The following is a 16005-nucleotide window of genomic DNA, read 5'->3' on the forward strand; positions in this document are numbered from 1 at the left end:
TTTTGCCTCAGGATAAAAATCTAAGGGTCAATCTAAAGCTTCTAACCGTTTTCGTTCCTTTCAACAAAATAAGGAACAGAAACCTAATCCTTCCCCCAAGGAATCTGCTTGAAGTGTGTTTCAGACTTGGAGTTATCAGGGGTAATCATGCCAGTTCCGTTTTAGGAACAGGATCTGGGGTTTTATTCAAATCTATTCATTGTCCCAAAGAAAGAAAATTCATTCAGACCAGTTTTGGATCTAAAGATTTTGAATCGATATGTAAGAGTACCAACTTTCAAATGGTGACTATAAGGACTATTCTGCCTTTTGTTCAGCAAGGTCATTATATGTCCACAATAGACAAGATGCATATCTTCATATTCCGATTCATCCAGATCACTATCAGTTCCTGAGATTCTCTTTTCTAGACAAGCATTACCAATTTGTTGCTCTTCCTTTTGGCCTAGCGACAGCTCCAAGAATCTTTTCAAAGGTTCTAGGTGCCCTACTGTCTGTAATCAGAGAGTGGGGTATTGTGGTATTTCCTTATTTGGACGATATCTTGGTACTCGCTCAGTCTTTACGTTCTGCAGAATCTCACACGAATCAACTAGTGTTGTTTCTTCGAAGACATGGTTGGAGGATCAATTTACCAAAAAGTTCTTTGATTCCTCAAACAAGGGTAACCTTTTTAGGTTTCCAGATAGATTCAGTGACCATGACTTTGTCTCTAACAGAGAAGAGGCGTTTGAAATTGGTTGCAGCCTGTCGGAACCTTCAGTCTCAGTCATTCCCTTCAGTAGCTATGTGCATAGAAGTTTTAGGTCTCATGACTGCAGCATCGGACGCGATCCCCTTTGCTCATTTTCATATGAGACCTCTCCAGCTTTGTATGCTGAACAAATGGTGCAGGGATTATACAAGGATATCACAATTAATATCCTTAAATCCCAATGTTCGACCTTCTCTGACTTGGTGGTTAGATCACCATCGTATAATTTTAGGGGCCACTTTCGGTCCGTCCAACCTGGACTGTGATCACAACAGATGCGAGTCTTTCAGGTTGGGGAGCTGTTTGGGGATCTCTGACAGCACAAGGATTTTTGGAAATCTCAAGAGGCGAGATTAACAATCAATATCTTGGAACTCTGTGCAATTCTCAGGGCTATTCAGTTTTGGCCTCTGTTAAAGAGATAACTGTCATTTGTTTTCAGACAGACAATATCACAATTGTGGCATATGTCAATCATCAGGGTGGGACTCACAGTGCTCAAGCTATGAAAGAAGTATCTTGGATAATTGTTTGGGCAGAATCCAGCACCTGTCTAATTTCTGCGGTTCATATCCCAGGTATAGACAATTGGGAAGCGGATTTACCTCAGTCATCAGACTTTACATCCGGGAGAATGGTCTCTCCACCAGATGTGTTTTTCTCAAATTGTTCAGATGTGGGGGCTTCCAGAAATAGATCTGATGGCATTAAACAAAAAACTTTCCAGGTACCTGTCCAGGGAACTGCAGGCGGAAAGCAGTGGCTGCATTGACACTTTCCTTGGTGTTATCAACCTGCTTATATTTTCCAGCTTCTAGTTCTTCTTCCAAGAGTGATCTCCAAAATCATCATGGAGCAATCGTTTGTGCTGCTGGTAGCTCCAGCATGGCCTCACAGGTTTTGGTATGCGGATCTTGTTCGGATGTCCAGTTGCCAACCTTGGCCACTTCCACTAAGGCCAGACCTTCTATCTCAAGGTCCGTTTTTCCATCAGGATCTCAAATCATTAAACTTGAAGGCATGGAAATTGAACGCTTAGTGCGTAGTCATAGAGGTTTCTCTGACTCAGTAATTAATACTATGTTGCAGGCTCGTAAATCTTTCTAGAAAGATTTATTATTGAGTTTGGAAGACTTAAATTTCATGGTGTTCTCATAAATTCTCTTGGCATTCTTTTAGAATTCCTAGAATTTTAGTTTCTTCAGGATGGTTTGGATAAAGGTTTGTCTGCAAGTTCTGTTTTATTTCACAGAAAGATTTCTAAACTTCCTGATATTCATTGTTTTGTGCAGGCTTTGGTTCGTATCAAGCCTGTCATTAGATCAATCTCTCCTACTTGGAGTCTTAATTTAGTTTGGGCCTATGCATTCTTTGAACATTATAACTACTTTCTTGAAAAGTGTTTCTTTTGGCCATCTCCTGCTAGAAGAGTTTCTGAATTATCTGCTCTCTCTTGTGAATCTCCTTCTCTGATTTTTCATCAGGATAAGCGGTTTTGCAGACTTCACCATAAATTCTTACCTAAGGTTTTGAATTCTAACAACATTAATAAAGACATTGTTGTCCCTTCCCTTTTGTTCTAATCCTAAGAATTCTTTGGAGAGATCCTTAGATTCTTTGGATGTGGTAAGAGCTTTGAAATATTATGTTGGAGCTACTAAAGATTTCAGGAAGACTTCTAGTCTATTTATTATATTTTTCTGGTTCTAGGAAAGGTCAGAAGGCTTCTGCTGTTTCCTTGGCTTCGTGGTTAAAGGTTTTTGATTCATCAAGCTTAATTGGAGTCTCATTCTACTAGATCAGTCTCCACTTCATGGGCTTTTAAGAATGAAGCTTCAGTTGATCAGATTTGCAAAGCAGCAACTTGGTCTCCTTTGCACACATTTACTAAATTCTACCGTTTTGATGTATTTGCTTCTTCTGAAGCAGTTTTTGGTAGAAAAGTTCTTCAGGCAACTGTTTTCAGTTTGATTCTTCTGCTAATGTTTTAAGTTTTTCTTTTCATTTATGAGAATAAACTTATATTTTGGGTTGTGGGATTAATATTTTTTCAGCAAAAAATGGCTGTTTTTTATTTTTATCCCTCTCTAGTGACTCATGCGTGGAGTTCACATCTTGGGTATTGCTATCCCATACGTCACTAGCTCATGGAATCTTGCCAATTACATGAAAGAAAACATAATTTATGTAAGAACTTAACTGATAAATTAATTTCTTTCATATTGGTAAGAATCCATGAGGCCCACCCTTTTTATGGTGGTTATGATTTTTTTTGTATAAAGCACAATTATTTCCAAATTCCTTTGTTGATGCTTTTTATTCCTTTTTTCTATCACCCCACTAGTTGGCTATTAGTTAAACTGAATTGTGGGTGTGGTGAGGGGTTGTATTTATAGGCATTTTGAGGTTTGGGAAACTTTGCCCCTCCTGGTAGGATTGTATATCCATTACGTCACTAGCTCATTGACTCTTGCCAATATGAAAGAAATAAATTTATCAGGTAAGTTCTTACATAAAATTATTTTTTTTCTGTTGTGTTTTTGGGCGCAAGTAGGGTGTTGGGATTTCCCCCCACTTTTCTTACTCCCCCTGACTTCTAGGGGGGAATACGGTAACGCAATTGCGATATTCACAAGTTTGGCCTTGTTGGGCATCGGGTTAGCACGCAAGCGAAAAACTTTTCAACTTCAGCTTGTAATACGAGTGCTACAGACGCGCAAAAAAAGGATTACTTCTAGCCTATAGTTAGATGCAAGCAAAAACAAAATTTATGCTTACCTGATAAATTTCTTTCTCTTGTGGTGTATCCAGTCCACGGGTTCATCCATTACTTGTGGGATATTCTCCTTCCCAACAGGAAGCTGCAAGAGGACACCCACCAGCAGAGCTGTCTATATAGCTCCTCCCCTAACTGCTACCCCCAGTCATTCGACCGAAGACAAGCAAGAAAAAAGGAGAAGAAACTTTAGAGTGCAGTGGTGACTGTAGTTTAAATAAAAAACACCTGCCTTAAAGTGACAGGGCGGGGCCATGGACTGGATACACCACAAGAGAAAGAAATTTATCAGGTAAGCATAAATTTTGTTTTCTCTTGTAAGGTGTATCCAGTCCACGGGTTCATCCATTACTTGTGGGATACCAATACCAAAGCTTTAGGACACGGATGAAGGGAGGGACAAGGCAGGAACTTAAACGGAAGGAACCACTGCCTGCAAGACCTTTGTCCCAAAAATAGCCTCCGAGGAAGCAAAAGTATCAAATTTGTAGAATTTAGAAAAAGTATGAAGCGAAGACCAAGTCGCCGCCTTACAAATCTGTTCAACAGAGGCCTCATTGTTAAAAGCCCATGTGGAAGCTACCGCTCTAGTGGAATGAGCTGTAATTCTTTCAGGAGGCTGCTGGCCAGCAGCCTCATAAGCTAAACGGATTATGCTTCTCAGCCAAAAAGAAAGAGAAGATGCTGAAGACTTTTGGCCTCTCCTCTGTCCAGAGTAGACAACAAACAATGCAGATGTTTGACGAAAATCCTTAGTGGCTTGTAAATAAAACTTTAAAGCACGAACCACATCAAGATTGTGTAATAGACGTTCCTTCTTTGAAGAAGGATTAGGACACAGTGACGGAACAACAATCTCCTGATTGATATTCTTATTAGATACCACCTTAGGAAGAAACCCAGGTTTGGTACGCAAAACTACCTTATCTGCATGGAAGATCAGATAAGGGGAATCACACTGTAAGGCAGATAACTCTGAAACTCTTCAAGCCGAAGAGATAGCTACCAAAAACAGAACTTTCCAAGATAAAAGCTTGTTATCTATGTCATGCAGAGGTTCAAACGGAACCCCTTGAAGAACCTTAAGAACTAAATTTAAACTCCATGGCAGAGCAACAGGTTTAAACACAGGCTTGATTCTAACTAAAGCCTGACAAAACGCCTGAACGTCTGGAACATCTGCCAGACGCTTGTGCAGAAGAATAGACAGAGCAGAAATCTGTCCCTTTAAAGAACTAGCTGACAATCCCTTCTCCAATCCTTCTTGGAGAAAGGATAATATCCTAGGAATCCTGACCTTACTCCATGAGTAACCCTTGGATTCACACCAATGAAGATATTTACACCATATCTTATGATATTTTCCTGGTGACAGGCTTTCGAGCCTGAATCAAGGTATCAATGACCGACTCGGAGAAACCACGTTTTGATAAAATCAAGCGTTCAATCTCCAAGCAGTCAGCCGCAGAGAAATTAGATTTGGATGTTTGAATGGGCCTTGCAGTCCATGGTGGAAAGGATGACATGTCCACCAGATCTGCATACCAAGTCCTGCGTGGCCACGCAGGTGCTATCAAAATCACCAAAGCTCTCTCCTGCTTGATCTTGGCAATCAGGCGAGGGAGGAGAGGAAATGGCGGGAACACATAAGTCAGGCTGAAGGACCAAGGCACTGCTAGAGCATCTATCAGCGCTGCCTGGGGATCCCTTGACCTGGACCCGTAACAAGGAAGCTTGGCGTTCTGACGAGACGCCATCAGATCCAGTTCTGGTTTGCCCCATAGTTGTATCAGCTGGGCAAATACCTCCGGATGGAGCTCTCACTCCCCCGGATGAAAAGTATGCCGACTTAGAAAATCCGCCTCCCAGTTCTCTACTCCTGGGATATGGATAGCTGAGAGATGGCAAGAGTGAACCTCTGCTCATAGAATTATCTTTGAAACCTCCAACATTGCCAGGGGGCTTCTTGTTCCCTCCTGATGGTTGATATAGGCTACAGTCGTGATATTGTCCGACTGAAATCTGATGAACCTGACCACAGCTAGTTGAGGCCAAGCCTGAAGAGCATTGAATATCGCTCTCAGTTCCAGAATGTTTATCGGAAGGAGGGCTTCCTCCCGAGTCCACGAACCCTGAGCCTTCAGGGAGTTCCAGACTGCGCCCCAGCCCAGAAGGCTGGCATCTGTCGTCAATATAGTCCACTCTGGCCTGCGGAAACTCATTCCCCTGGACAGATGGACCCGAGATAACCACCAGAGAAGAGAATCCCTGGTCTCTTGATCCAGATTTAGCAGAGGGGACAAATCTGTGTAGTCCCCATTCCACTGATTGAGCATGCAAAGTTGCAGTAGTCTGAGATGTAGGCGGGCAAACGGAACTATGTCCATTGCCGCTACCATTAGGCTGATTACTTCCATTAACTGAGCCACTGACGGCCGAGAAGTGGAATGAAGAGCACGGCAGGAAGTTAGAAGCTGTGATAACCTGACCTCTGTCAGAAAAATTTTCATTTCTACTGAATCTATCAGTGTTCCTAGGAAGGAAACTCTTGTGAGAGGGGAGAGAGAACTCTTTTCTTCGTTCACCTTCCACCCGTGAAACCTCAGAAAAGCCAGAACAATGTCCGTATGTGACTTGGCGATTTGAAAAATCGACGCCTGTATCAGAATGTTGTCTAGGCAAGGAGCCACCGCTATGCCTCGTTGCCATAGAACCGCCAGAAGCGACCCTAGAACCTTCGTAAAGATTCTTGGTGCCGTAGCTAGCCCGAAGGGAAGAGCCACAAACTGGTAATGCCTGTCTAGGAAGGCGAACCTGAGGAACTGATGATGATCTCTGTGAATCGGAATGTGGAGGTAAGCATCCTTTAAGTCCACGGTAGTCATAAATTGACACTCCTGGATCACAGGGAGGATGGTTTGGATAGTCTCCATCTTGAAGGATGGGACTCTGAGAAATTTGTTTAGGATCTTGAGATCCAAGATTGGTCTGAAAGTTCCCTCTTTTTTGGGAACTATAAACAGATTTGAATAGAAGCCCTGCCCCTGTTCCTCCCTTGGAACTGGGTGGATCACTCCCATAACCAGTAGGTCTTGAACACAACGTAAGAATGCATCTCTCTTTATCTGGTTTACAGATAATTGTGAGAGATGAAATCTCCCCTTTGGAGATGAAGCTTTGAAGTCCAGAAGATATCCCTGGGAAACAATCTCTAATGCCCAGGGATCCTGGACGTCTCTTGCCCAAGCCTGGGCGAAGAGAGAAAGTCTGCCCCCTACTAGATCCGGTCCCGGATCGGGGGCTACTCCTTCATGCTGTCTTAGAGGCGGCAGCAGGTTTTGTGGCCTGCTTCCCCTTGTTCCAAGCCTGGTTCGGTCGCCAGACTGGTTTGGACTGGGCGAAATTTCCCTCTTGTTTTGCATTAGAAAAAGCTGAAGCTGCGCCACTCTTGAAGTTTTGAAATGAATGAAAATGATTCTGTTTGGTCCTTAATTTATTGGACCTATCCTGAGGAAGGGCATGACCTTTTCCTCCAGTAATATCAGAAATGATCTCCTTCAGGCCCAGCCCGAATAGGGTCTGTCCTTTGAAGGGGATGATAAGAAGCTTAGACTTTGAAGTAACGTCTGCTGACCAGGACTTGCGCACCAGATTGGCAAAACCTGAATTCTTAGCCGTTAGTTTGGTTAGATGAAAAACGGCGTCAGAAATAAAGGAATTAGCTAACTTGAGAGCTTTAATCCTGTCTAAAATATCATCTAACAGGGTCTCCACCTGTAGAATCTCCTCAAGAGACTCGAACCAAAAAGCCGCTGCAGCAGTAACTGGGGCAATGCATGCAAGAGGCTGGAGAATAAAACCTTGATGGATAAAAAATTTCTTAAGGAGACCCTCCAATTTTTTATCCATAGGATCTAAGAAAGCACAACTGTCCTCGACGGGGATAGTTGTACGCTTAGCTAGACTGCTCCCTCCACCTTAGGGACCGTCTGCCACGAGTCCCGTATGGCGGCATCTATGGGAAACATCTTTTTAAAAGCAGGAGGGGGAGAGAACGGCACACCTGGTCTATCCCATTCCTTAGTAATAATTTCCAAAAACCTCTTAGAGACTGGAAAAACATCAGTGTAAACAGGCACTGCAAAGTATTTGTCCATTTTACACAATTTCTCTGGAACTACAATGGGGTCACAGTCATCCAGAGTCGCTAAAATCTCCCTGAGCAATAAGCGGAGGTGTTCAAGCTTAAATTTAAAGGCTGTCATTTCAGAATCTGACTGAAGTAACGTCTTCCCTGAATCTGAAATCTCACCCTCAGATAGCAAATCCCTTGCCACGGCTTCGGAGCATTGTGAGGGTATATTGGACATAGCTACTAAAGCGTCAGAAAGCTCTGTATTTGTTCTAGCCCCAGAGCTGTCTCGCTTTTCTTGTAACCCTGGCAGTTTGGACAATACCTCTGTGAGGGTATTAGTCATAACTGCCACCATGTCTTGTAAGGTAAACGCATTGGACGCGCTAGATGTACTTGGCGTCACTTGAGAGGAATTATAGGTTCTGACACGTGGGGAGAGCTAGGTGGCATAACCTCCCTTTTGTCAGTCTGAGAAACCTCTGGTGATAAATCTCTAAATGCCATACTATGGTCTTTATAAGTTATAGAAATTTCAGTACATTTGGTACACATTCTAAGAGGGGGTTCCACAATGGCTTCTAAACATATTGAACAAGGAGTTTCCTCTATGTCAGACATGTTTAACAGACTAGTAATGAGACCAGCAAGCTTGGAAAACACTTTAATAAATGTGAAACAGCAATTAAATAAAAACGGTACTGTGCCTTTAAGAGAAAAAAAACTATCACATAAACTGCAAAACAGTGTTAAAAAGTAGTAAACTCTTTGAAATTTTTAGTGTGTATAAGGGACTAAAGCAGCATTGCAACCACTTGCAAATGGATGATTAACCCTTTAGGCCCCAAACCGGATTTGAAAAACTTTAAAAAACGTTAATAAACAGTTAAACACCTTGCCACAGCTCTGGTGTGGCTCCTACCTGCCCTCAAATACGATTTAGGAAGGAAATAAGCCCTCTATAGTGGTCCTCAGATGCCAGAGGACTCCTTTATGGAAGCTGGATGTCTCAGTCTGAATATGAACTGCGCATCTAGAGCGCGAAAATAGGCCCCTCCCACCATGCACTCGATGCCAGAGGGCCTTAAGAAAATATTTCTAGGAGTATCTCACTAGCCATGTGGAAACTAGGCCCCAAAAAACGATTTATCACCCTCAGAGAAAAAAATGTTCTTTCTATATAACATGTAAACGTTTTGTCACTAAGAAATATGAGTATTAACATGAATATTACCCTTTTTTGTAAGCATGATCCCAGTCGTTGTTAAATCACTGCATCAGGCTTACCTCAATTATACAAGGCTCTGTCAGCATTTTCTAGATCTTATCATCTCTCTAGAAATAAATGTACTGAACATACCTCAAAGCAGGTAATCTGCAAACCGTTCCCCCAACTGAAGTCTTTCCCATACTCTTCAGTAATGCGTGAGAACAGCAATGGACCTTAGTTACAAACCGCCAAAATCATCAACCTCCAGGCATATTCTTCTTCTAATTTCTGACTGAGAGTAAAACAGTACAACGCCGGTACCGTTTAAAAATAACAAACTTTTGATTGAAGGTAAAACTACACTAAGTCACCACATATCTCTTGATACTTCCTATCTTGTCGAGAGCTGCAAGAGAATGACTGGGGGTGGCAGTTAGGGGAGGAGCTATATAGACAGCTCTGCTGTGGGTGTCCTCTTGCAGCTTCCTGTTGGGAAGGAGAATATCCCACAAGTAATGGATGAACCCGTGGACTGGATACACCTTACAAGAGAAAGTGCAATAATAAAATACTCTAACACTTTAGAGCCTTTCAACTTTTATGCCCCTTTAAAAGCTGGCCTCTGACAACAAAAAGGACCTGACAAGCATACTTAAGCTACTTTTGAAGAAATGCATCACTGGACTGCTGTGCATTTGTAAAACCAGCAAATATAGAAAGAGAATCTCAACGGCTTTTGTGACTTTTCCAGTTACTCCACGTTGAGGGTAGCTATCTACCTGAATATGAAGAATTGTTAGCATACTCTTGTATTTTCTTAAACAAAATGATTAAAGCTTGGATAGAGCAGGCAATTTTCAATCAAGTTGTGGTAGCATATAACAGAGATTGGACAAAGAGTACTGATTGTTGAAATCATAAGCAAAAATGTGAAAAGTGTTTTTTTCCCCTTCCTCTTGGCAGAACTGATTCAACCTACATAGCAATACAAAGGAAGGAAACATGGGTCAATTAATTGAATAACTTTGATTTAATTCAGTAAGCAATAAAAATAATTATCTTCAAGTTGATCGACATTTTGTCTTTGCCCAGACAGAAGACTGTGCCAATAGTCAACTTGCAGGGCACATTGTATTGAATAAGAATCAGCTACACTGTTCTACTTTTGGACCTCACCTTAAGACAATGTCTGGATTTAACGATTGGAAACTCATTAGGCTTATTCATACAAAATTCATCACACAATATTTTTTTTAACCTTTTTCACAAAGAAAGTAGAATTTTACGAGGATGCATCCCAATTAATTTCCCTATTTATACATACTGCTTTTAAATGTGGTAGGACAGACATTTCTTGAGAACATTTCAATGGTTTTAAGAGTCACTATATAGTCTATTAATGAGTTTTGGCAATCACAGCTGCTATTCATAACTGTGAGGTAAGTACATTGGAATTAAAAGCTTGATTTGCAGGTATAGCACATGTTATGAATGACTCAGATTCTGAGAGAAAAAAAATAACTACAGAGATAATAAACACTGTCCTGATAATAATCATCTAATGTTGTATATAAGGATATTAAATATCCAACTCACCTCATCAAGGATTCGTCCCTCTTTGAACGACTGTACAATCCCTAGATAAAATAAAGTAAAAAATGAATGATTGCATTAGAATTTGCTCAATGAAGATAAGCAGCCTTCAAAAAAATCAATGCTTTGCTCATAGTGTCATAAATTTCCTTTCCAAGATGCATATCATAATGATTTTTATATGATGTTAGAGAACTAAAAAGACTTACCAGGAGGGAGAAAGATAAGGCACACATAAATAATAAACACTTTATGATTTTCAGAAGTGAGAATACAGCAAAATCATCTTAACATGCTCTGTGTTCTACAATTCTTTACAATAAATAATTGCACAGATAATATGAATTTTTTCCCCAATGCTCAGAAAGATCTAATGAGTTAATTCAAAAATAACTACACTAGTTTACAGCGTAACCTTGACTTGGAGGATTAGATCTGTAGAATAATAATGCCGTAAAGTATTGTCTAAAATATCTGCAAGATATTTAGATGCAAAGTATCTGCATGAAAAAAAGGAAATTTTTGCTTACCTGATAAATGTATTTCTTTTACGATACGATGAGTCCACGGATTTCATCCTTACTTATGGGATATCACCTCCTGGTCAGCAGGAGGAGGCAAAGAGCACCACATCAGAGCTGTATATATAGCTCCTCCCTTCTCTCCCACTCCAGTCATTCGACCGAAGTTAGGAAGAGAAAGCAAAAGCCAAGGTGCAGAGGTGACTGAAGTTTAACAAAATTACCTGTCGTAGAAAAACAGGGTGAGCCGTGGACTCATCGTATCGTAAAAGAAATAAATTTATCAGGTAAGCATAAATTTCCTTTTCTTTTACAAGATACGATGAGTCCACGGATTTCATCCTTACTTATGGGATACAATACCAAAGCTATAGGACACGGATGAAAGGGAGGGACAAGACTGGAAACCTAAACGGAAGGCACCACTGCTTGAAGAACCTTTCTCCCAAAAACAGCCCCGGACAAGACAAATGTATCAAATTTGTAAAATTTGGAAAAAGTGTGAAGAGACGACCAAGTTGCAGCCTTGCAAATCTGTTCAACAGAAGCATCATTTTTAAAATCCCATGAGGAAGCCACAGTCCTAGTGGAATGAGCCGTAATTCGTTCAGGAGGCTGCTGTCCAGCAGATTCATATGCAAAACGGATGATACTCTTCAGTAAAAAAAGAAAGAGAGGTAGCCGTAGCTTTCTGACCCCTACGTTTCCCAGAAAAAACAACAAATAATGAAGATGATTGACAAAAATCCTTAGTCGCCTGCAAGTAGAACTTCAAGGCACGGACTACGTCCAGATTAAATAACAGACGCTCCTGCTTAGAAGAAGGATTAGGACACAATGAAGGAACAACAATTTCCTGATTAATATTTTTGTTGGAAACAACCTTAGGAAGAAAACCAGGTTTGGTACGCAACACTACCTTATCGGAATGAAAAATAAGATAAGGAGAATCACATTGTAATGCCGAAAGCTCAGAAACACTGCGAGCAGAAAAAATAGCAATTAAAAATAAAACTTTCCAAGATAATAACTTAATATCTATGGAATGCATAGGTTCAAACGGAACCCCTTGAAGAACATTAAGAACTAAATTCAAACTCCAAGGAGGAGCAATTGGTCTAAACACAGGCCTGATTCTAGTCAGAGCTTGACAAAAAGATTGAGCATCTGCCAGACATTTGTGTAACAAAATAGACAAAGCAGAAATCTGTTCCTTTAAGGAACTAGCTGACAACCCTTTTTCCAATCCTTCTTGGAGAAGAGACAACATTCTGGGAATCCGAACTCTACTCCATGAGTAGCCCTTGGATTCGCACCAATAAAGATATTTACGCCATATCTTATGTTAAAACTTTCTAGCAACAGGCTTACGTGCCTGAGTCAAAGTATCAATGACCGAATCAGAAAATCCTCGCTTAGATAAAACCAAGCGTTCAATTTCCAAGCAGTTAACTGCACAAAAACTAGATTCGGATGATGGAAGGGTCCCTGAATGAGAAGGACTTTCCTCAATGGAAACTTCCACAGTGGCTGAGATGACTTTTCCACCAGATCAGCATACCAACTCCTGCGAGGCCACGCAGGAGCGATTAGAATCATCGAAGCCGGCTCCTGTTTGACTCGAGCAATTACCCGAGGAAGTAGAGCAAATCTATCAGCTCGGCCTGGAGATCCCTGGCCCTGGACCCGTATCGGAAACTTGGCATTCTGACGAGATGCCATAAGATCCAACTCCGGCCTAACCCACTTGAGAATCAGGCTGGCAAATACCTCCGGATGGAGTTCCTATTCCCCCGGATGAAAAGACTGTCCGCTCAGAAAATCCACTTCCCAGTTTTCAACACCTGAGATGTAGAATGCTGGCAGATAACAAGAGTGAGCCTCCGCCCACTGAATTAACTTGGCTACTTCTGTCATCGCTAAGAAACTCCTTGTTCCTCCCTGAGGAATGATGTAAGCTACAGTCGTAATGTTGACTGACTGAAATCTGATGAATTTGGCCGACGCCAACTGAAGTCAAGCCTGATGCGCATTGAATATTGCTCTCAACTCCAGGATATTAAAAGTAGAGACTCAGATCGAGTCCACACACCCTGAGCCCTCAGGGAGTTCCAGACTGCTCCCGGTCCTATCAGGCTGGCATCCATTGTCACTATCATCCATGAGGGTCTGCGGAAGCATGTCCCCTGGGACAGATGATCCGGCGACAACCACCATAGATCCCCTGATCTAAATCTATTTGAGGAGACAAATTTGCATAATCTCCATTCCACTGTCGTAGCATGCTCAGATGTAGAGGTCTGAGACGAAAACGAGCAAACGGAAAGATGTTCATTGCCAATACCATCAACCCAATTGCCGCCATGCACTGAGCCACTGACGGCCGAGGATTGGACTGAAGGGCTCGGCATGCATTCAGAATCTATAACTTTCTGACGTCCGTCAAAATGATCTTCACGGATAGAGAGTCAATTAGTGTTCTAGATTCATTTTCCACCTGTGAGTCCTTAGAAAGGACAGAACAATGTCGTAATGAGACTTTGTTAGCTGAAAAGATGATGCCTGGATCAGAATATCGTCCAGATAAGGCGCCACTACAATGCCCCGCGACCTGAGAACCGCCAGCAGAGACCCCAGAACTTTTGTGAAAATTCTGGGCGTCGTGGCCAGACCGAAAGGAAGAGCCACAAACTGAAAATGTGAGTCCAGAAAGACAACCTTAGGAACTTGTGATGATCTCTGAGAATAGGAACATGGAGATATGCATCCTTTAGGTCCACTGTAGTCATATATTGGCCCTTCTGGATCAATGGAAAAATAGTCTGAATAGTTTCCATCTTGAAGGATGGAACTCTGAGGAACTAGTTTAGACTCTTGAGGTCTAAAAAAGGCGGAACGTTCCCTCTTTTTTGGGAACTACAAAGAGCTTTGAATAAAAACCCCCATCCCTGTTCCCGAATCGGAACAGGACCTATTACTTCCATGGAAGAGAGGTCTCCTACACAACGTAAGAACAACTCTCTCTTTATCTGGTCTGCAGATAATCGAGAAAGAAGAAAACTTTCACCGGGAGAAGAATTTCTTTACTCCAACTGACATCCCTGAGACACAATTTCCAGTGTCCAGGGATCCTGAACATCTCTCAGCCAGGTCTGGACAAAGAGAGAGAGTCTGCCCCCCACAAGATCCGGTCACGAATCGGGGGCCAACCCTTCAAGCTGCCTCAGTAGCAGCAGCTGGCTTTCTGGATTGTTTAACCCTGTTCCAAGACTGGTTGAGTCTCCAAGTGGACTTTGTTTGAGAATAATTTCCTTCCTGTTTAGCGGAAGAGGGAAGTCCCTTGAAATTTTGAAAGGAATGAAAATTAATCCGACGCCTTCTGATCGGATTTCTTATTCTGAGGGAGGGAATGACCCGTACCTCCCGTGAAGACAGAAATAATCTCCTTCAAGACAGGCCCAAACAGGGTCCTCCCCTTGGAAGGAATAGCCAAAAGCTTAGATTTAATTGACGCATCCGCAGATCAAGAATTCAAACATAAGGCACTGCGTGCTAAGATGGAAAATCCTGAACTCTTAGCCGCCGACTTGGTAATCTGCAAGAAAAACAGAATTTATGCTTACCTGATAAATTACTTTCTCTTGCGGTGTATCCAGTCCACGGATTCATCCTTTACTTGTGGGATATTCTCATTCCCTACAGGAAGTGGCAAAGAGAGCACACAGCAGAGCTGTCCATATAGCTCCCCCTCTAGCTCCACCCCCCAGTCATTCGACCAAAGGTTAGGAAGAAAAAGGAGAAACCATAGGGTGCAGTGGTGAGTGTAGTTTAAACAAAAAATGTTTACCTGACTTAATTGCCAGGGCGGGCCGTGGACTGGATACACCGCAAGAGAAAGTAATTTATCAGGTAAGCATACATTCTGTTTTCTCTTGCAAGGTGTATCCAGTCCACGGATTCATCCTTTACTTGTGGGATACCAATACCAAAGCTTTAGGACAAGGATGAAGGGAGGGAACAAGGCAGGTACCTTAAACGGAAAGGCACCACTGCTTGCAAACGAATTTGTAAAATTTTGAAAAAGTATGCAGTGAAGACCAAGTCGCTGCCTTACAAATCTGTTCAACAGAAGCCTAGTTTTTAAAAGCCCATGTGGAAGCCACTGCTCTGGTAGAATGAGCAGTAATAGTTTCAGGAGGCTGCTGGCCAGCAGTCTCATAAGCAAAACGGATGATGCTTTTCAGCCAAAAGGAAAGAGAGATAGCAGTCGCTTATTGACCTCTCCTCTTACCAGAATAGATAACAAACAAGGAGGATGTTTGTCTGAAATCCTTAGTTGCTTGCAAATAGAACTTTAGAGCACGAACTACATCAAGATTGTGCAACAGACGTTCCTTCTTCGAAGAAGGGTTAGGACACAGAGAAGGAACAACTATTTCCTGGTTAATATTCTTATTAGAAACCACTTTAGGAAGGAAACCAGGTTTGGTACGCAAAACTACCTTATCTGCGTGGAAAACCAGGTAAGGTGAATCGCACTGTAAGGCAGATAATTCTGAGACTCTTCGAGCAGAAGAGATAGCTACCAAAAACAAAACCTTCCAAGATAACAACTAAATATCTATGGAATGTAAAGGATCAAACGGAACCCCTTGAAGAACTGAAAGAACTAGATTTAGACTCCATGGCGGAGCCACAGGTTTATAGACAGGCTTGATTCTGACTAAGGCCTGTGCAAACGCTTGAACGTCTGGAACCTCTGCCAGACGCTTGTGTAAAAGAATAGACAGAGCAGATATCTGTCCTTTTAAGGAACTAGCTGACAATCCTTTCTCCAAACCTTCTTGGAGAAAAGACAATCTCCTGGGAATCCTAATCTTATTCCATGAGTAACCCTTGGATTCACACCAACAAAGATATTTCCGCCATATCTTATGGTAGATTCAGGGTATCTATAACTGACTCACGCTTTGATAGAATTAAGCGCTCAATCTCCAAGCAGTCAGACGTAGAGAAATT

General features: G+C 41.9%; 1 protein-coding gene across 1 annotated transcript in view; it reads right to left on the reverse strand.

Moving 5' to 3' along the window:
- BRCA1 (BRCA1 DNA repair associated) overlaps nt 1-16005 on the reverse strand; it is a 1073265-nt gene that overhangs the window by 215863 nt on the left and 841397 nt on the right. The window contains exon 16 of the mRNA XM_053699586.1: nt 10469-10509. Within this exon, the coding sequence (XP_053555561.1) occupies nt 10469-10509 (41 nt within the window). The remainder of the gene's footprint in view (nt 1-10468; nt 10510-16005) is intronic.

Source organism: Bombina bombina, chromosome 1 (genome assembly GCF_027579735.1).
Source record: "Bombina bombina isolate aBomBom1 chromosome 1, aBomBom1.pri, whole genome shotgun sequence".
Classification (NCBI taxonomy): Eukaryota; Metazoa; Chordata; class Amphibia; order Anura; family Bombinatoridae; genus Bombina; species Bombina bombina.